At 35.8% G+C, this 20,000-nt stretch overlaps 1 protein-coding gene across 1 annotated transcript in view; it reads left to right on the top strand.

Annotated features, from left to right (window-relative positions):
- EBF3 (EBF transcription factor 3) overlaps positions 1-20,000 on the top strand; it is a 201,948-nt gene that overhangs the window by 121,097 nt on the left and 60,851 nt on the right. Inside the window, exons 7-8 of the mRNA XM_070946386.1 lie at positions 10,202-10,283; positions 16,501-16,618. Of these exons, the coding sequence (XP_070802487.1) occupies positions 10,202-10,283; positions 16,501-16,618 (200 nt within the window). The remainder of the gene's footprint in view (positions 1-10,201; positions 10,284-16,500; positions 16,619-20,000) is intronic.

The raw sequence follows: 20,000 nt of genomic DNA, 5'->3' as shown, positions 1-20,000 counted from the left end.
CTCACCCCGTTATGCGGCACTAGGGATTCAAACCGTTGAACTGCCAACCTTTCGATCAACAAGCTCAGCATCTCAGCCACTGAGACACCGCGTTCCTGTCCTTACTTAGTTCTGTATTTAAGAAGTCAGCTATTTAAATACAGTTCTTCTATTAGGACTACCATGTCTGTGGTTTGGAAACTTATTTGTGGCCATCTAGTCACCCTTCAGACCTTTTTCGTCCCATTAGTCCTCTTGTATTACTAAAACGATGTCCATGAAAGCATCCCAAATCTGCCTACAGATATTGCGAGAAGCTTGGTGTCTTGATTTCTTTCCATCTCATTTCTGTACCATTCTGTGCATACAGTACATATGTGCTACATACAGTATGTGTATGTATATCTTTGACAGAGAGGAGTGGTACAGAAATGAGAAAAATAAGTAAAACATTGGTGTATTTTTGTAGTAGAAAACACAAGCCAGGTTGCCGATGTTCTACTGTGCCACATGTCTGGGAAGCTTAGAATGGAGAAGTTGGCATCAATTCAGTTTCTGCCCAACAATCTTTCTGATAGCTCATGTAGCATTGATGCATTTGATGATGGTTTCCTCTGCAACAAGTGGCCTGATCTCTGCCATTATCAAATTAAATGTTTGTTTTACGGGGTTCTGCCTCTACATCAACTTTAGCTCCATCACATCAACTTTGGTCCTGATAGACAGCCAGCCAGCCAGCCACCAAGCAAGCCAGCCAGCCAGGCAATAGTCCCTAGTCCCTTTTATATCATTCCTTTCCATCAATCTGTTTGGCTAGAAATAATAAAAGTTTTCCAAATCTCTGTCAATATTTTGAGTATTACATATTGTTTTATTTAAAGAATACCTGGTCTATGTTCATTTTGTTTCATTAATTTATCAGTAGATAAAACCAAATTTTTGATTTTAAAGTTTAAAGTTTAAATAGTCCATTTTGTTCTAAAAAAGGGAGAATCTAACTGATGACTTTATAATGTCTTTATAGTGGGACTGTCAGCATTCCATTTAATTCAAACTTTATAAATCTTTGGGTTTTTAGGTTGGTGATGTGTTTGGGTGTGTGAGAGAGAAAATGAGTGTAGCGCTGTTAATTGTGATGTTTCAAGCACCAAGGAAGCAATATTGGTGGTGACTTGGAATGAGTTCAAAAAGTATTCTTTATCAAATTCCTCCCTTTTTACCGCATTCTACTTAGAGTGCATTTTAATTTAATGATAAGTTGAAGCTTCAGCTCGTGTAAAGTGGCAGTAAAAATATAAACTGATACAACCACACTGCAGTTCATTATTCCACTTTACATGAAACAGACTTTTACAGTTTGTGTGTTAGAGGATATTAGAATGAGACATAACTTGATTATGCTTAAACTACTTTTTGATATAAGATAAATAGAAAAAGGGAACATCTGAATTGTAACCAATTTTCCAAACTCTAGCTATATCGGCTCCCAAAATGAAAGAGAAGGTAATTCCAAGTAACCAAATTTCCAAACTCTTAATTATATTAGCTAACAAAATCAAAATGAAGATAATTCTAAGCAATATATTAAATATAATAAAGTCTCACCTTTCTCTTCTGGGCTGGGAGAAACTTGGATTGACAACTCGATCAGGTCATGGTTAAGATGATGCAATTTTATGGTGAAATATTCCATCATGAATTCAAGTCTACATTTAAAGATCTCCATGTCTTCATTCCACTTACAGCACAAACAACACCTTATGGATTACTGAAATAAGTATGAAAGCATGACAGAATTATAAAATTACGATGGACATGAAGGCATGTAGATGTTTAAGTGTAGACTTGAATTCACGATGGCATAATGACACCATAAAACTGCACCATCTTAATCGTGACCTGGTTAAGTTAGAAATATCCATTAAGTTCACTATCATGCTCAGTGCAGAAATCCAAATTAAGGTATCTTTGATGAATAACTGTTCAGCTTCTGCTTGAATATATATCTAATCATAGAAAACCTATCACTTCCCTTGACCTTGGTTCTTCTGGCAAACTATTCTTATTTTTAGAGAATTGTCTTAACATTCAACTTGAACCCAACTTGATGTAATTTAAGATTATTCTTCGTTTTATACTCAGTTTCTCATGTATTATTCCCCTCATGGACTTAAAAGTACTATCACATCTCTCTTCAGTCATCTTTTCTCTGATAAACTTCCCCAGTTCCATAATTCTCATAAGACTTAGTTTAAAGGCCAGATCATCCTTATTATACCTATACCTTTTCCAGTTTCTCTGACTCCTTAATGTATGATAAGCAAATTAAATGCACTACTTGAGTTGGGATCTGATCAAACCTACCTAAAGTTGTTTTCACCATAATTTGGAAATGATATGGCTACTTCTAAAACATCATGAATGTCTCACATAGGGGATTTTTTTTTAACCTAGGTTCAAATTTTCACCTATTTTGAAGACTATAGGAAAAGATACTAGTCTCCCACATAACAATCACATGTGCTTCTTCTCAGATACAGAGTGAGTAAGGTCGTAACCCTTCCTTTGCTGCACTGCCCCTTGTGTCGCCATGGCATCTGGCACTCGTAAACCTAATTATCAGACATTTTAGTCTTCTTTCTGAAATTACAGTCTTACAGTTGCCAAGTTTTTTGCAGTTGCTACGGGATGCAGAAGCTGGGTGATATCCTCTTCTCATTATTAATACTTTTGGGACTTTTTTGTTTTTTTAAATCATAACTGTTTATTGAGACTTCTGAATTTTAAATTCTGTATTTGTGTGTCTGAGAATGTAAATAAATGAATTCTATTCTGTTTCAGGGATCACTCACTCCCATTGTTAGTAATTCTCCCATTAGGTTGGGCAGCAGGGCAAGCTCTGAGTCCTGTCAATCAGGCAGGAACCTGGAATTGTGCCTTTTCTGTAGTTGTGCTATAATGTCCAAGATTAGTTAGGCCTTGTCTCTGCTCACTTTTTAGAAAGCCTTTTAAGATTTGGATGTTTTCCGGATAAGGTGGTTGCGAAAGTAACTCAGCCCACAGTATTGGCGAATGGTGCAGTGGTGAAATCCATTTTTTTTTTACTACCAGTTCTGTGGGCGTGGCTTGGTGGGCATGGTGTGGCTTGGTGGGCGTGGCTTTGTGGGTGTGGCAGGGGAAGGATACTGCAAAATCTCCATTCCCTCCCCACTCCTGGGCGAAGGATATTGCAAAATATTTGTTCCCACCCCACTCTGGGGCCCGCCACAGGTGGTATTTGCTGGTTCTCCGAACTACTCAAAATTTCCGCTACCGGTTCTCCAGAACTTGTCAGAACCTGCTGGATTTCACCCCTGGAATGGTGTCTTCAACAGCCACTCTGTATTTAGGTTGGCTGTGAAGTGTGTTGTTTATATTGTTTTCATATTGCAATTTTAACTACTTTATTAAGCACCAGAATCACCTTTGTGAGATGGTTAGCCATATAAATCTATTTGAATAAAATAAAAATAAAAAGTTTTGTTGATAAAGTCTCTAATTGCATTTACCATTTTGAGACTCACATCACACTGCTCTCTAATGTGTCTTTTATTTTTCATATTTTCACTGTCTTCTGAACATCCATATCAGATTTTGTGTGATCCTACATTTTCTCCTTCTTAAGTTAATTACAATTGTGCTTTTAGTTGTTGTCACTCTTCTTTACATGTATAAAATCAGCATTGGAGCACCCAGACCAAAAAAAAAGATTAAAAAGATTCAGAGACAGGCAATTTAAAAAATTTAAGAGTTTCAGAATTAGGAAAAAAAATGTATTTAAGCCATTCGTTTATCTTGTGCAAGATAGCAAAAACCCACTAGACCTGTCCAACTGTCTTGTAGAGCTATATATGTTTTATTTCTTTTGAAATATACAACTCATTTATTAAGAGGATCATCTCAAAAATTCAAAAGTGCAGGGGAACTAACTTGAACAAAAAGGTATAGTTATAGGTAATTGAAAATAAGAGAGACAGAATTTATGGAACTATGAAAATATATTTACAAATCACTCCATCCCTATGAAAAGGATGGAAGTTACAGAAGAAAAGAATTATAAATCATTATAATTATACATCTTAACTTTTTTTTTCTTCATCAGACTGAGAAGATACTCAGTGCCCTTGTTCTTATTTGCAGCGTTTTCTGCTGGTGCAAGGATTATATAGATCATGTACAAAAAATATATGGAATATTTTATATATATACAATATAAATGATACCTTTGGTCATTTTTGTCTTTAGTTCAATTCATCTATTTGACTGCTCCCAAATCAAAGTCATTATTAATAGGTTGAATGTTTATCTTGCTTTCGCTCTCAGATTTATAATACAGTATATGATTATTTTACACATTACACAAAGAATTTAGTCATTTTTCTTCTATGGGTTTTTTTTCTTTAGAGCAACAGATCATGTAGACAGAATGTGATTAGCTACAATTATTTTAAACTAAGTTGTTTCTCAAGAGGAATAGAAGGTGGACAAGCTTAATTTTTCACATGGAGAAGGTACCATTGAATAAAACATACTGCTATGAAGGAAATACTTAAGGGAAAACAATTCTTGAAATGTGAACCTTTAGTGGGAGAGGAGCTGCAGACCTACATGTGGTTCAGGTAATCTTTGACTTTTGACCAATTTGTTTAATGAGTTACAGTGACGTTGGAAAACAAAGTGATTCATGACTGGTCCTCACATTTATGACCATTTCATGGCTGAAGTTTGGGCACTTGGAAACTAGCATGTACCCACAATGGTGGCAGCATCCCAGAGTTACATGATTGCCATTTATGACGATCCCAAAGTCCTGGAAGTTCCAGTCCCAACTACTTATCCTTGAAAATGAATATATAATATTGAGTGTGGGAATTTATTTTCTTTCCTAAAGTTTACAAGAGAGTTTGGGTGAAAAAAAAGACATTTCATCTTGAGTATCCTAATTCTATTCTCAATTCCCTTTTCAGAATATGGTAAGATGTTTAGGGTCTTATTCAAGTTAAGTGTAAAATAATGATTTAGAAATTATTAATTAAAATAAGAGGAAGCTCCTTTTCTCTTAATAATCTATCCTCTTCCAAAGGTTTTTGACCTCAGCCTTTCATAAATTACATTCACTGTCCTGCATATTTTTCTAATTTCTATAATAAGTTTCATATTTCTACCATTTCTGTGAAAATTGGTACATGGCAAATCTGTCTAGTTAATCACTAAGTACTGACACCCACTTGATAGCCCATAATAACATATTGTAATTAATGAATAAATTATGATGATCTGTTCACAGCAATGTGCAATTGCAATTGCAAGCTAAAAGTTCTTTAGCTAAAGTTCTTCCCAAGAACCTTTTTTTTTTTTTTTACTATTCTTATTCTTATTAGAAATCTATTAGCAAATGATAGGGGCAAGAAAAAGAGGTTATGTTTGCTAAAGAAATAGATTAACAGGTGGCACTTGAGCAGAAACTGATTCATTTTCAAATAAAAGATTTCTCTAAGAAAGATTGGGTCAGAAACAAACACCCTTCCCATTGTGAGTAAACAACAAGCAAAGGGAGAAATAACCATACTATATATATCTTCCAATAATTCCATAGATTTTTCTAAGGGCAGTTAATCTCCAATAAATGTTCTCTCAAATTATTCTCAATATTTATTTTTTTGAAAGACCTGCAGAAAGGGTAGGGTGTGGGCAGAACTGAGGGAGGAAAAAAGTTGATCAGCTTTATTTTTTTCCTCTGAATATTTGCATCAAGTGAATCAATATGAATTCTCATAGACACTGCCATATTGATTATGATTTCAAAAGTTAAGGAATTTACTTCCAAGCCTGGATTGCTATATATATATTCAAAAACCTGCTTTAAAAACTGCTTTTTTAAGAAGTCAAGAACAAAAGGCCTAGTTGATTTGTATGATGCCTTCTCACATTTTTTTTTAAAGTTTGGAAAATGCAATAACTCAATGATGGAATAGATACTTCATGATCAATTATAGTCCATAGAGATGTTTGACTTTTTAAATTGAAAAGTAATATACCAAGTTTTAGAAAACTGCTTTAAGACTACACAATACTTAACTGTACTTAATGGTCTAAATGTTGCATTAAAATCTATTGACTACAAAATTGATGAGTTTTAAAACAGTTGAGTGCCTAGGTACCACTATATGGATCTTTTTACTTACTTGCCATCTGTGCCAGATGATGGACTCACTGATGCCTACCACTAAAAACTCCTTCAGGTGCTCTTCAGGCCAGGAACTTGATTTCAGGGGAAAACATTATTATTAGATCTAATAATAATAATAATAATAATATTATTATCCTCTGAGACCGGTACAGGACCCTTCCCTACCTATGTCTTGAGACTGTAAAGATTAAGGGTGACAATCTTGCAAACATATTGCCTTTCAGATTCATTCATTCATTCATTCATTCATTCATTCATTCATTCATTCATTCATTCCTGGTACCTTCAAATCTGTGTTGACTCCTAGCAACTCCCTGGACAAGTCACTGCCTTTTTTTTGGCAAGATTTTAGAAGTGGTTTGCCATTGCCTCCTTCCTAGGGCTGAGAAAGAATAAGTGTCCCAAGATCACCTGGCTGGTTTCACATTTAAGGTGGGACTAGAACTCATAAGCCCCTACTGTCAGCACTTCAAGCTGTGTTTACTCTAGTGCTGACATAAGAAGGAGAAGCAGAGGCGTCTGGAAAGGGACGTTTGACTTTTCACCTACTTATTTTCCTTGGAGATAATATCCCCTAGGAGATGGGATGGGAAGGGGGAAATTCCTTTGAGCTGGAGCAGTAGATTAGGGGTAGAGTGACTTGGAAGATGGCCAATGAGCGCAGGAGAGTGGGGAACAGAAAGGGAGGGTTTGGGGTCTGGAAGTCAGTGTTGGCTGCGATGCAGTCAAGTTAGAATGTCATGCTAAATAAATGGGAGTTTTCTTCAAAGACTTTGTTTGAAATGCAATTTATTTGAGACGACCTCGAAACCTGACACCTACATTTCTAGCCTGATGCCTTAATTGCTACATGAAACTGACTCTTGCCTTTCAAAATGTCTTACTCTTGTTTCCATAGTTTTCCCCCCATTTTCTAGGAATGACTATTGGGCCTTACAAGGTCAACCTCACCATGGTTTGGATTAGATGACAGCATTTGTTTATGGCCATTTAAAGAGTTGGAACTTTCTCCCCAAGGATTGTCCAAATGCATCAAATTTTGATGCTCAGATTTTATAAGTATAGATATGTCAAACACATTTTAGTGGCTGTCCACTTATCTTCTTCAGTAGCTCTACTATGAATGTGACAGTTGTGATACAACTCATGGATTTATTCAGAGAAATGTGGGAGGGTCAGGGGGATTCATAAACAATTAAATGCTGTTTATATTATTGAGAACCCCAGGAAATAAAAATGTCTACATTTCTTAATGGAGAATTAGGCATTTTCCGTGGTTGTTTTATAGTAGCACAATTTGTTTCTTATATTGTTACATTTTGATGCAATAAATACTTAGAAGCTGAAACATATATTGGTTTTGAAAAAACAGCTTCCATTCATATACTGAATCTTGTGTGGATCAAAGTGTCCTACCTTAACTTTGCCATAGAACATATTTTAAGGCTAAATGTTAGAAAATGTATATATGTATTGCATTTATGTGACTCTGAGTGGCATACCCCTCTCCAAAAAAGGATGTGTGTGATGTTTAATGTCATAAGTATCAAAACAATTCCCCCCCACACACACACAACTAAAATGTAAAATGCACAGGTCTATTTTCAAAAAATTAAAACAATGCTACTAATTATAGGGAACAATTTTTGTAAGAACCACAAAATGAAGGAAAGTTTGGGAAATTAGAAATAATTGGATTTTTTTAAGGTCAAGTGAAGCAAGAGACAATGTTTTTATTCAGATTGTGGTAAAGGAGGGAAATCCTAAACTTAAATGTTTATAGCCTGGACTCTACGCTTCGTTACTTCTCAGTCAGCTCATGCGTATATGTTGGTCGCACTATTAGCAGTGCTTTATGATGTTCCTGAGGTAAAGGGAGCTAGTTTTATGGAAAGTAATATGGCTCGAAAATCTTACTTACTGGGTTTCCAGAATGGAGGCCTCTGAGTTAAGGAGATCCTGGCTTATATGTTGATTTAGCTGATAGATTTACTCTGTTAGGATTTAGCTGGCATTCAGGGCTATAAAAAAAACATCAGTTCTCAATTTGTCTTCTTCATCAGGAATTGCTAAAGTGATTATAAATCAAAAGTTTTATTTATTTCTTTGTTTTATCTTTGAACTTTAAATGCTGAAATTTTGAAGACTTCTTCATAGGGATAAACCCAGGGGTGAAATGCTCCCGGTTCAGACCGGCTTGGGCGAGTAGGTAGCAATGGTGGCGGGCAGTTCGGAGAATCGGTAGCAAAAATCCCTGCTCCTGCCCCCCATGCCCAGCTGAGCCGTGGGATCATCAGAGCCTTTTATTTCTTTTAAATGGCTCTGACGATCCAAGCTCTGACAATCCCAGCTGAGTTGCCTGCTAATCAGGCAACTCAGCTTGGATCGTCAGACCCATTTAAAAGAAAAAAAGTTTTTTTCCTTTAAATGGCTCTGATGATCCAAAGGTAGCAAAAATCCCTCCCCCCCCCACTTGCTTACCTTAGCTGCTGGTCCCAATGCCTGCCTTGCTTCGCTTGCTGTAATACCTGCAATCCATTGCATTAGCAAGCAACTGAATCTCCCTGCCTGCAATCAAGCTCATCGGTGAGCAGCTCTATCTGCCTGCCTGCCTTCCTGCCTTGGCAACTTTAAGACTTGTGGACTTCAACTCCCAGCAAAGCTGGCTGAGGAATTCTGGGAGGTGAAATCCAGAAGTCTTAAAGTTGCCAAGGTTGGAGACCTCTGTTCTATTGGGTAAGTTTTTTTCCCTTTTGGGAGCTTTAAAAAAAAATAGTTAATTGGGTTTTTTTTTAGTTGTTCTTTTTTTAGACCTAGCTATTTAAAGTTTAGGAAGTTTTAAATTTAGCTGCTTTTATATAAAAATAAAAATAAAATAAAATAATATTTGTGCAGCTTTCTGAGATTTAGTGTGTTTCTGTAGTGTTTCACTCTAACTACACAAACACACAAAATCTCACAAAGCTGTATGTGGAATTTTGTGTGTGTAAAGTGTGAAAGTTGTTTTTTTGGACTTTTTGTGGCTATGTGAGGTTCCTGCTTGTTGCAGGGGCCATTTTGGGTCTAGCACAGCTGCTTTTACATTGTGGGCGAGCCAGTTGTGTTGTGTTGTGTTGTATGTGTGTAAAGTGTGTGTGTGTGTAAAGTGTGAAAGTTGTTTTTTTGGACTTTTTGTGGCTATGTGAGGTTCCTGCTTGTTGCAGGGGCCATTTTGGGTCTAGCACAGCTGCTTTTACATTGTGGGTGAGCCAGTTGTGTTGTGTTGTGTTTTGTAGGTTAAAAAAGGGCAAAGAAGTGACATTGACTTGACAATGCCCACCCAGTCACCTTACCATCAAGCCCCACCCACTAATTAAGCCACGCCCTCAGAACCGGTAGCAAAAAAATTTAGATTTCACCCCTGGATAAACCCCTTCTGAATGAAAGAAACTAAATACATTTTTCCACATATTTCAGGAAGCAGACTTCATACTATGCAGGCAATTGGGCCATCTATAATTCTTTTTGACTAAAGCATGTAGAAAATTGTAAGACTCTATAACAATTTAAAGTACTCCAACTGTTCATTTTAGGTTTGTTTCTGTTTCTGTTTCTATACTAATACAATATATTTCAGATAAAATTAATTTTGCGAATTATGTTGGACTTATTCTTGAATAGGGAGGAATAAAATTGTAGATATTCTGAAATCTGAATCATGTACACGTCTGAATAAACATTATCTGGATTGCAATATTAATATTATTTAAACAGATCTACACTGAATTGCACCTTTTGCTGGTCAAGTCCATTCTTTGCTCAAATAAAGGATGTTCATATATATTGTTGCTATAAGAAAAGTCTTCAGTTTAGCTATATTACTACTTTACAGTAATAAAATGAGTATATTTTCAGCTATCCATCACTTGCAATTTGTAGCAACATGTTACATGCTTAAACATTTATTCTTAATGCCTAATCTTTCTAACAAATTCTAATTTTGTATTTTTGTAGATTTTTTCTAAAGTTTTTCCTCAAGTGCAATCAAAACTGTTTGAAGAATGCAGGAAACCCACGAGATATGCGAAGATTCCAGGTACTGTTTTAAAAAAGAATTAAAATGACATACAAAGGATTTGAAAGGATTTTTACAAAGGGAAAGCCTATTATTTTATTTCACTAATACATTCATTTTGGAAAGAAAACTCAAAGCAGCAAATTTAACCAAGGTTTGTCATTTCCCCTGTAATTATTTTCTAATTTAATTGCAAGTTATATTTTCAGTTGTACTTCAGGAGAAAAACAGAAACTCTACCTTGCTTTTCCAATTCCTATTTTAGTTATTTGTCTTATGAGGATCTGAATAGACCTAAGCAGGAATGTCTCTGCTTGCAACAAATTCTAAAAACTTATAAATATCTGATAATTTTCCTACCTTCAGAACTTTGTCAATGCTATTGAATTACTGTATTTTTCACACAAAAAATTGTGATAAAATATAATTTCTGTAGAAAAAAAATATAATTTCTTGAAAATTGGATTCATCACTGTAATTTTTATGTAGTATTTTTTAAAATATTAATATGAGAGAAATAAAACTGTTTTCCAAATCTACCTGGTAAATCCAAACAACTATAGAACAGGTTATGCTTTAACATATAATTAATTTCACTAATTGGGAGAAATTAAGAAAAACGTTAAAAATAACATAATAGAACAACAGCATAAAGGCTATAGCAGAGCTTAAATATGCATAGTTTCCCAATTCAATGTAACTATTCGCTTTGGTTATAATTCAGGGCAGTTGATAAGTGCGTCACCACATGACCTAATTTGATTTTATGACCATTTTTACAACTGTTGTAAAGTGAGTCACCATAGTAGTTAATTGAACCACATAGTTATTAAACTAATCCAGCATATGCAATGAGCGTTTTTTGTTGTTTCCTGATGAAAAAAGGCAAAAAAGTTGCAAATCGTGATCATATGACCACAGGACATTGCAGCTGGTTATAAATGTTAGCTGGTTGCTTAGGGCCTGGCATGTGATCACATGATCACAGGGAGGGACAGTGCCACATTTTACAATGCTTGGAAATGCTATACAGATTGTAAAGAACCCTTTCCAAGGCTGTCATAACTTTGGATGGTCATTCAGTGACTAGTCATTAAGCGAAGACTACTTGGGTTAAATACAGTTCTAACTGAAGATTTTTCTTTTACTTTTTTTCCAATTGGTAGACCTACCAAATACATTTTAAAGGACAGATGAAGTCTTTGAAATTGCCATTACCTACATTTAAAACCTGGAATTAGTAGAAAAACCCACTTGTCTCACCAGTCATAAGTAATCACGTAGCTGCAAAAGAACTCCTAAAAAGTCTCCCTTCAGCTTCCGTAGATAATAAGCCGGCTTCTTACAATGTTTAAGTAGATTTAACAGGATGTCAGGTCTTAAACAAGATTGTAAACCTGTTTTAAAAATATATGTGTCAGCACTTTCATTAGATGCACTGCAAAAAGCCAACCAAATAAAACTAAGGAGAATGCAAATGTACTTTTGCGACTAACACCATTTCCCCCCTGTATCGTTACTCAGTGACATGTTTGTAGTGCCTATTTTAAAGACTTTATCCTTTACAAATTATATTTTGGGTGTATCAATTAGGGGAAAAAATGAGGCAAAAACTTTGCTTTGAACTATACTTAATCTGTTTCATTCTATGGACAATTGTTCTGACAATTCATTTCTAAAAAAACACTTTATATGGGAACGGGTGTGTCAATCCCCTTATAACTCACAAAAGCTAAAAACCACTAGCCTACTAAGGTAAGGATGAACTTTAAAATGTTGTAAATAGTGAAGAGTGTGGAGTCCTTTAAAATGGATGACCTAGACAAACAATACAGTCTGTGCATGTGTGGTGTTTTTTGTGGGGTGGGTAGGGAGTTGTTTTGCTTTTTTTTCCCTGAGAAAACAGTGCAGGCTGCAGAATCACAGACTTCTAGAGAAACACCCTCAGGCTTTTCTCAAGGGGAACACAGATGGCTGCCTCAGAGGAGGCCGAATATACAGGAGAAGGTGCTATAATAGCTGATAGCTAATTAGAGCATGTGGAAAAAAAACAGGATCAAAGGTGATCTAAAACATTGAAAATACAAAAGAATTTACATCTGATGCCTTGTACTCACTGGTTTCCAAAGGGAAAGTATATATTGCATTAATTTATCTGTGATACCATTGTAAGGTGTTCCTTTCTTTCTTCCTTTCTTTTCTTTCAAGAAACGTGTGATTTTGTCAATACGCATAGAACCTTCCCCAATCGTGCACTAGAAAAATAAGAAGTGGTCCATTAGAAAAATAACCACAGAAACCTAGGGAAATGACAGTATAGGAGTAGAGAAGCATTGTTTAAAAAATTATATGTTAGATTAATATCCTACCTAATCTCTAGGATCTCAAGGCAATACAGACTCGCAACAATCCTGTAAGGTAGCAGTCCCCAACTTTTCTGGCTCCACGGACCAGTGCTGGCAGGGGCAATGGGGGAGAGATAGTTTCGTGCATGCACCCTAGATCAGTGGTGAAATCCAAAAATTTTTACTACCTGTTCTGTGGGCATGGCTTTGTGGGTATGGTGTGGCTTGGTGGATGTGGCTTGGTGGCCATGGCAGGGGAAGGATACTGCAAAATCTCCATTCCCACCCCATTCCAGGGGAAGGATACGGCAAAATCTCCATTCCCACTCCACTCCAGGGGAAGGATACTGCAAAATCCTCATTCCCTCCCCACTCCTGGGGGAAGGATATTGCAAAATCTCCATTCCCACCCCACTCTGGGGCCAGCCAGAGGTGGTATTTGCTAGTTCTCTGAACTATTCAAAATTTCTGCTACCGGTTCTCCAGAACCTGTCAGAACCTGCTGGATTTCACCCCTGCCCTAGATCCTGTGCATGTGCAAATGAAGCTTCGTGCACACTCCTGCTGCTTGTATGCACCAGTTCCTTACAAGCCATGGACCAGTATAGGCTGCGGACCCAGGCTGGGGACCCCTGCTGTAAGGTATTTGGATAGAGAATAAGGATGTGGTTCCATTCACTTCATCTCTCTATGAGTATCCATGGTTGAAGGTGCATCTGGATTTTTTGGTCCTAGTCCAATACCTTAACTACTATACACATTGTTGTCACTGAAGTTTCTGTCTCAGTTTTTGATATAATTCTCTTAAGTTTAATTTGTAGACTTATAAGCTCATATAGGATCCTTACAATAAAAACAACATATGAAAGTATCTTATAAGTGTATATGTAGATGCAATAGGAAAGGCCTTTCATTATAATGATAATTAATTGATCATTACAGTAGAATGGCACGTAACATCTAACGGATAGATGTTAATGCAAGAATTTTCATTTTTGTAAGTATTCATTTTAAAATTTGTGCTAAGAAACAGTCAGAAAGCCTTATTATTTGATTTTATCTGGTTTTTAAATTTTGTGTATTTATGTATTTTATTGCTTGGCTGTTCACCGCCCTGAGTCCTTCGGGAGTAGGGCGGTATACAAATCAAATAAACTAAAACTAAACTTATTCACCATTTTCTTGTGGTGGACAGAAAAATACCATGTTTCCCCGAAAATAAGACCCTGTCTTATATTTTTTTGAACCCTGAAATAAGTGCTTGGTTTTATTTTTGGGGAGATCTTATTATTTTGGGGCTCCTCTTGCCATCTTACCTGATTTCCAGTTCTGTCTCCCTAACCCTAACCAGAGGAAATGGCGGAGACTGGCTGCTCATGCGGTTAAATATTTTCAGGGAGGGGTTATTTTCGGGGAGGGGTTATTTTCGGGGGGGGGCTTATTTTAGTGCATGTGCTCAAAAGCCCGATTGGGCTTATTATCAGGGGATGTCTTATTTTCAGAGAAACAGGGTAGCAATAGACAAGTTTGGATCTATTTAGTTTTTGGTTGGTCAATGTGCTTCTGAATCTGGAAATAGAAGAGCTCCGATTAAAGATAAAAAAGGAAAAGTCATTGTCATCAACATATAAATTAAGTTGATTATGTCTACTTTTTGAATTAGAAGTGACTGAAGACATTTGTGATATTCAATATGCTGTTTTCAGTTGCAGAAAACGTTAGTTATCAGACATTAAGAACGCATTCAAACAATCAGAATAGAGCTGGAAGGAACCTTGCAGGTCTCTAGTCCAATCCGTGATCAAGCAGGAGACCCTATACCATTTCAAGGTGGCTTCCCTTAAAAACCTCCAGTGATGAAGGGCCCACAACTTCTGAAGGCAATCTGTTCCACCGGTTAATTGTCCTCAGTTAGGAAGTTTTTCCTTAATTCCAGGTTATTTTTCTCCTTGACTAGTTCCCAGCCATTGTTTCTTGTCTTGCCTTCTGATGCTTTGTGGCATCCCCTCAAATACTGGAATACTGCTATCATGTCACCCCTTAATCCTTCTTTACTCAAGACTGGCCATACTCAATTCCTGCAACTGTTCTTCATGTGTTTTTGTCTCCAGGCCCTTAATCATCTTAGTTGCTCTTGTCTGCACTTTTTCCAAAGTCTCAACATCTTTTTTTGTAATCTGGTGACCAAAACTGGTTGCAATACTCCAGGTGTGGTCTTATTAAGGCTTTATAAAGCGGTACTAAAACTTCATGTGATTTTGATTCTATGCCTCTGTTTATACAACCAAGGTTTGTGTTAGCTTTTTTAAACTGCTGCCGCACACTGCTAACTCATGTTTGATCATCCACTAGGACTCCAAGGTCCCACTCACAGTTACTGTTTTTGAGCCAGGTTTTGACTAATCTGTACTTGTACCTTTGGTTTTTCCTGCTAGGTGTAAAATCTTGGTTTTTTCCACATTAAATTTCATTTTGTTGGATAGGGGCCATTGTTCAAGTCTGTCAAGATCTTTTTGGATTCTGAACTTGTTTTCTGGGATGTTGGCTATTCCCGCCAGCTTACTGTCATCTGCAAAGAACCTCTGAAAGTTCTTTGGAGAGCGATTGATCACTTCTCCCTTTGGTGATCTGTTCTGTTTGGTGAATTGTGAATTGTTCTGATAAGATGTGCAAATCCAATATAGTTTAATCTCCTCCTGGTTCTTTTCACAGCATTTTGTGAATCTTTTTTCCCTCTTCAGAATGACGAAAAACAAAAATTTAGAATTTGCATGAAATCTGATTCTGTTAATTGAATATTTGGATCTGAAAGATCCAATGGTCTCCTAGACCTCGCCTGATGTGAGATAATTGTATATAGATAGAAAGAATATTTCTCTACTGCAGAAATATGCAGAAAGAAAGCATATTCTTTAAAAAAAGAAGACGATGAAGGGATATAAACATCTCCTTGTGTCTGTTTCTACCTTGCTAACGAATCTGTTAGAGCATTCATATTTTAGGATATTTTGATGGTGCACTACAATAGCTACAATCATATAATCTCAAGGAAGGTTTTAATATCTGTTATAGATTTCTTTTTCTCAAATTCTAGAAAGCGCAAAAAAATTGTTCCATGTGAGTTGCATGAAGAAGCTAAAAGGCCAGATCTATAAAAACAAAGGCATCCTGTAATCCGAAATATTTCTGTATTACGTGACAAATTATATGAGGCCCAGCAATAGTAATGTTTATTACAGTGGGAGGGAGAGCCATTTCTTTTTTTCCTTTTCAATCTTTAAATGAGGCAATTTTTCTGTTTTTGGAAATTCCTTGTCCCATAATACCTATTTATAAGATTGCTTTGTAAATACAATAGCAAAAATGACCTAAAGATCATTTCTGAAAAGAACAGCAGAAAGTTACACATAGCTACTGATTTATGAAGTATTTTCCCCTTTGACTTGGAGTGCTCACAATTCTTCATTTGAAGACAGTCTCAAGTGTACAAATTTTAATTAGATAAACTATCTAATCAATATATCAACAGATCAATCAAAACAGTAGCTTTTAAAATGAGTGGTTAGAGGGGTGTTTCTGAAACAAATGACTAGAAGAATATTTTCCTAGAATTGAATTCATTTGTTAGCATAATAGGAGATTAAACTCTAATTAGTGTGGAGGGTGTTGAAGAAGGGAGGGGAATTGTGTATAGGAAAATCTCCAGCGATAGCCAAAAAAAAAAAAAAAAAAGGCGACTGAATTGCATCTATGAATAACACTGTGTTCTTAAAAATAGCAAACTACATTATACATTTTTTCAGCATGTTTATTGCAATAGGTGCACCCCATTTTCAGAGTCTGTATGTTTCAAAAAAAAAGAAATGTCTTTCTTTTCTTTCTTTCCCTCCTAGGTTGTTGTATCAACAACAGTCAATGTGGATGGCCATGTTCTGGCTGTCTCAGACAACATGTTTGTACACAACAACTCCAAACATGGAAGGCGGGCTCGCCGCCTTGACCCCTCAGAAGGTACGGCCCCTTCTTATCTGGAAAATGGTAGGCACACATTTACATGGCTTTTTAATTTGCAATGCTTTCTTTGCACCATTTTTTTCCACACACGACCATATTTATTTATTTTTCATGGTTTCTTTGTCCTTCGGATTCATCCCATTAAAATGCATTAGCTTTTCCGATTCCACTTTAAAAAGAAGGTTGTTCCTTCCTTATTTGCTTTTGACTTAAATTTCTTATAACATATAACATCTGCAATGTTCAGCCCTTTTCTATTCTTTCCTATTTATTTGCTAACAGCTTTTTCTGTTTCAGTTCGATTTTCTTTTACTTTGGCTTTTTTGAAATCATCGGGAAAAATATACATTATGCATGTAAGTTTGCATAGTCCTTAAAACATGATCAATGGTAGTTTTTGTAAAGAATTTACTACGAGTTTGCACAACTCACTGGCCTGGGCCTTAATGCATCATATTAAAGCAGTATGTCTCTTCATCCTTTTTTTCCTAAAAATGTTAGAGTACAAAGGGAAAAGTAATTTCAATTCTCTAAAATAAAACATTGTCAACCACTGCAGGTTGCATATTCAAGCATCTAACATCTGATATTTATCTAGGATTTACTTAAGGCCAAATCCAATCCCAGTTACTTTTATTGAAAGTGCCACTGATACCTAACAAATCTGTATAGTAATGATGGATATATTTCTAATAGTATAAAGCAATACATGTTACATTTAACTGAAAAAGAGATAACATTTTTCCCAAATAATTTATATTTTAAATAGAAAACTTGTCACTGACAATGTAGTAATGGTTTTTAGATAATACAGATCAGAGGGGTTTTTCCTGCCTAATCTTCCTTTGGGAGTTGAAAACATTATATTAAATTCAGCACTGCTTTCTTTTTAGGTAAAAACAGTGTTTATTTATACTGTTAATAGGCCACTTTTTGCCACATACCCGGTATATGATCTTCCACAGCAGAACAAATAATACAATAAAAATTAGAAGACACAATGCTAATCCTTAAATTACAGAAAGAACAAACATGGAGATAACTGCTTGAAAAATAAAAGTTAGATTTATAGCTTTTCAGAACAATAAGAAAGGTGGGGCACTTGAATCTTCTGGGAAGAACAACTTCAGAGTATAGGCATCATAACCGATATTTTGTTAACTTTGAAACAGAAATACAAAAATACCATTAATGGAGAACATGATGCCTAATTAGTTGGTCTAATGTCGAGTTATAAGCTACTTGGGCAAGAAATTAAGATCTCCTGCAAATAATTATTATTTTATTTACCTTAAGACGTATACATCAGTAGGTTGACTGAAAGGTGCTTTTTTCAAGAGGCAACTGAACTTTCTGGTTTTGCTTTGAAGACGTTTCACTTCTCATCCATTTCCCACCATCCAGTCAGAGCTGAAGAAGCTTCTTGGATGAGAAGCAAAACATCTTCAAAGCAAAACCAGGAAGTCTAGTTGCCTCTTGAAAAAAGCACCTTTCGGACAACCATGACATGGATGACTAAGAATCTCCACAAACATCAGTAGGTTGAATTCAGCTATATATCCTTGCCATGGGACAGAACAAGAGTTCTCTCTTCCATGCTCTGTGCATCTTAAAAGAAAAATTAATATAGAGACTCAGTGAATTGCAAAGATTATGATGTGTGTGTAATGATACTGTATTCTATGAGATGCCTTGTACTTACCCTACATCCACCAATGTTGAAGAATGGCTTCTTGCATTCCCCTAAATCAGGATAAACTCAAAGTTTAATTCTTTCAGTAATTCCGAAGCCATGCTTATAAATAAATAAAAATTATTTCTTCACATGTTGCTTCTTGACACTGTTTATAATTAAATTATGGATTTTGATTGTAGGAGATGTAGTGATGCACATTAACTTCTGACTTTCAAAAGGTACTCAATAAATTGACAAAAAATAAAACTATCAATAGGAGCTTATTGTCATATGATCTCTAATATAACTGACCTCCAAGATACATTACACACACATACACAGAAAAGACGGGGGAGATATATATATACATTCTGATTCTGAACCATGTGAACAAAAGCAGATAGGACTTGTGTCCTCATGCCCATCTTATGCCCATCTTATGCCTTTAGAAATGTAGCTAGCCATGATCATAAACATGATACTGGATTACATGGCTCTGATAGACAATCTGTTTGTAGGTTGTTGAACTTCTTATGCCAAGAATCAATGCTTTGCTTCATATACCATTGTCATGCTGCTATTGAAGCTAGACAAGTAGACTCTACTATACAGTTGACCAGCCTTTTCATTAATTCTAGTAATGACACCAAACTGAACAATCCACAAATAGTGATTCAGATTTACTGAAAACATAAAAGAGTGGTGATTACATGCAATGGTGAACTAATTAAAATATAATTTAGGCATCAGAATATTAATGTTCTTTGCAGAAGAAAAATGTTTTTCTTCTCTAATAGCTAAGGTAAGAGAGAACAAAAAATATAATAATTAAAGGTTGCCCCAAGCACAAGAGTCATTATGATCTATGACGTATTGTTTACCTCTTTCATAGGTGTGTATTTGCCTGGCAACCATCACTAATGAGGCTTACAATTAAGAAGACTGAATTCTCTGTCTTAGTCCTTTTCTTCCTGACAGAGAGAGAGAGAGAGAGAGAGAGAGAGAGAGAGAGAGAGAGAGGGAGAGAGAGAGAGAGAGAGAGAGAGAGAGGGAGAGGGACGGGGGGGGGGGGAGATTGGAGGTGATGGAAAGACAAAAACTAGCATCATTATGGGCTTAGTTCTGTAGTGTATTGGGTTATCATTTAGATCCAGATCAATCTCTGCTATGGTACTAGTATGATCTTAAGCAAAACATGGCCATTTCCTTTTATTTGTAGTATAAAAACATTTTTTTTTTACAAAATAGTAAAAAGTCACGTAGGTAGCATAATAAGCACAATCTCTGTATTGAGGAAAACTATGTGTTAGAAAAACTATGTGTCAAGAAAAAAAAAAACCTCTTATCCATTTATTTTAAAGAATAAAACACAGAAAACCATTCCAGGTTCTTCTCATGTCTAAGCCAATTCTTTTATTAATTATCACTGTTATGGTAAAGCTGAAAAAAAAAAGAACCTTAAAACTGCCATCAAAGAACTACAACATGCCATCAGATTATTACATTTCTGAAACTTGTCATAACTGGAGACCTACTGGCTCCATTCAGAATTAATAATGCATTCTTAAGAATATATTCTGATTAAATCCAAATCCATCCGAATAAGAATATCTTGGAATAAAGTTGCAAGGAATCAAGTTATAAATATTTCCCTAAACTCTAAATAGAAAACCCAATAACATACTTTAATCAAAATGTTTTTAA

This window comes from Pituophis catenifer, unplaced genomic scaffold, assembly GCF_029215685.1.
Source record: "Pituophis catenifer annectens isolate HBS135680 unplaced genomic scaffold, rPitCat1.0.hap2 SCAF_6, whole genome shotgun sequence".
Lineage (NCBI taxonomy): Eukaryota > Metazoa > Chordata > Lepidosauria > Squamata > Colubridae > Pituophis > Pituophis catenifer.
Note: the sequence above shows the minus strand (reverse complement) of the source record. Positions and strands in the feature narration are given on the sequence as shown.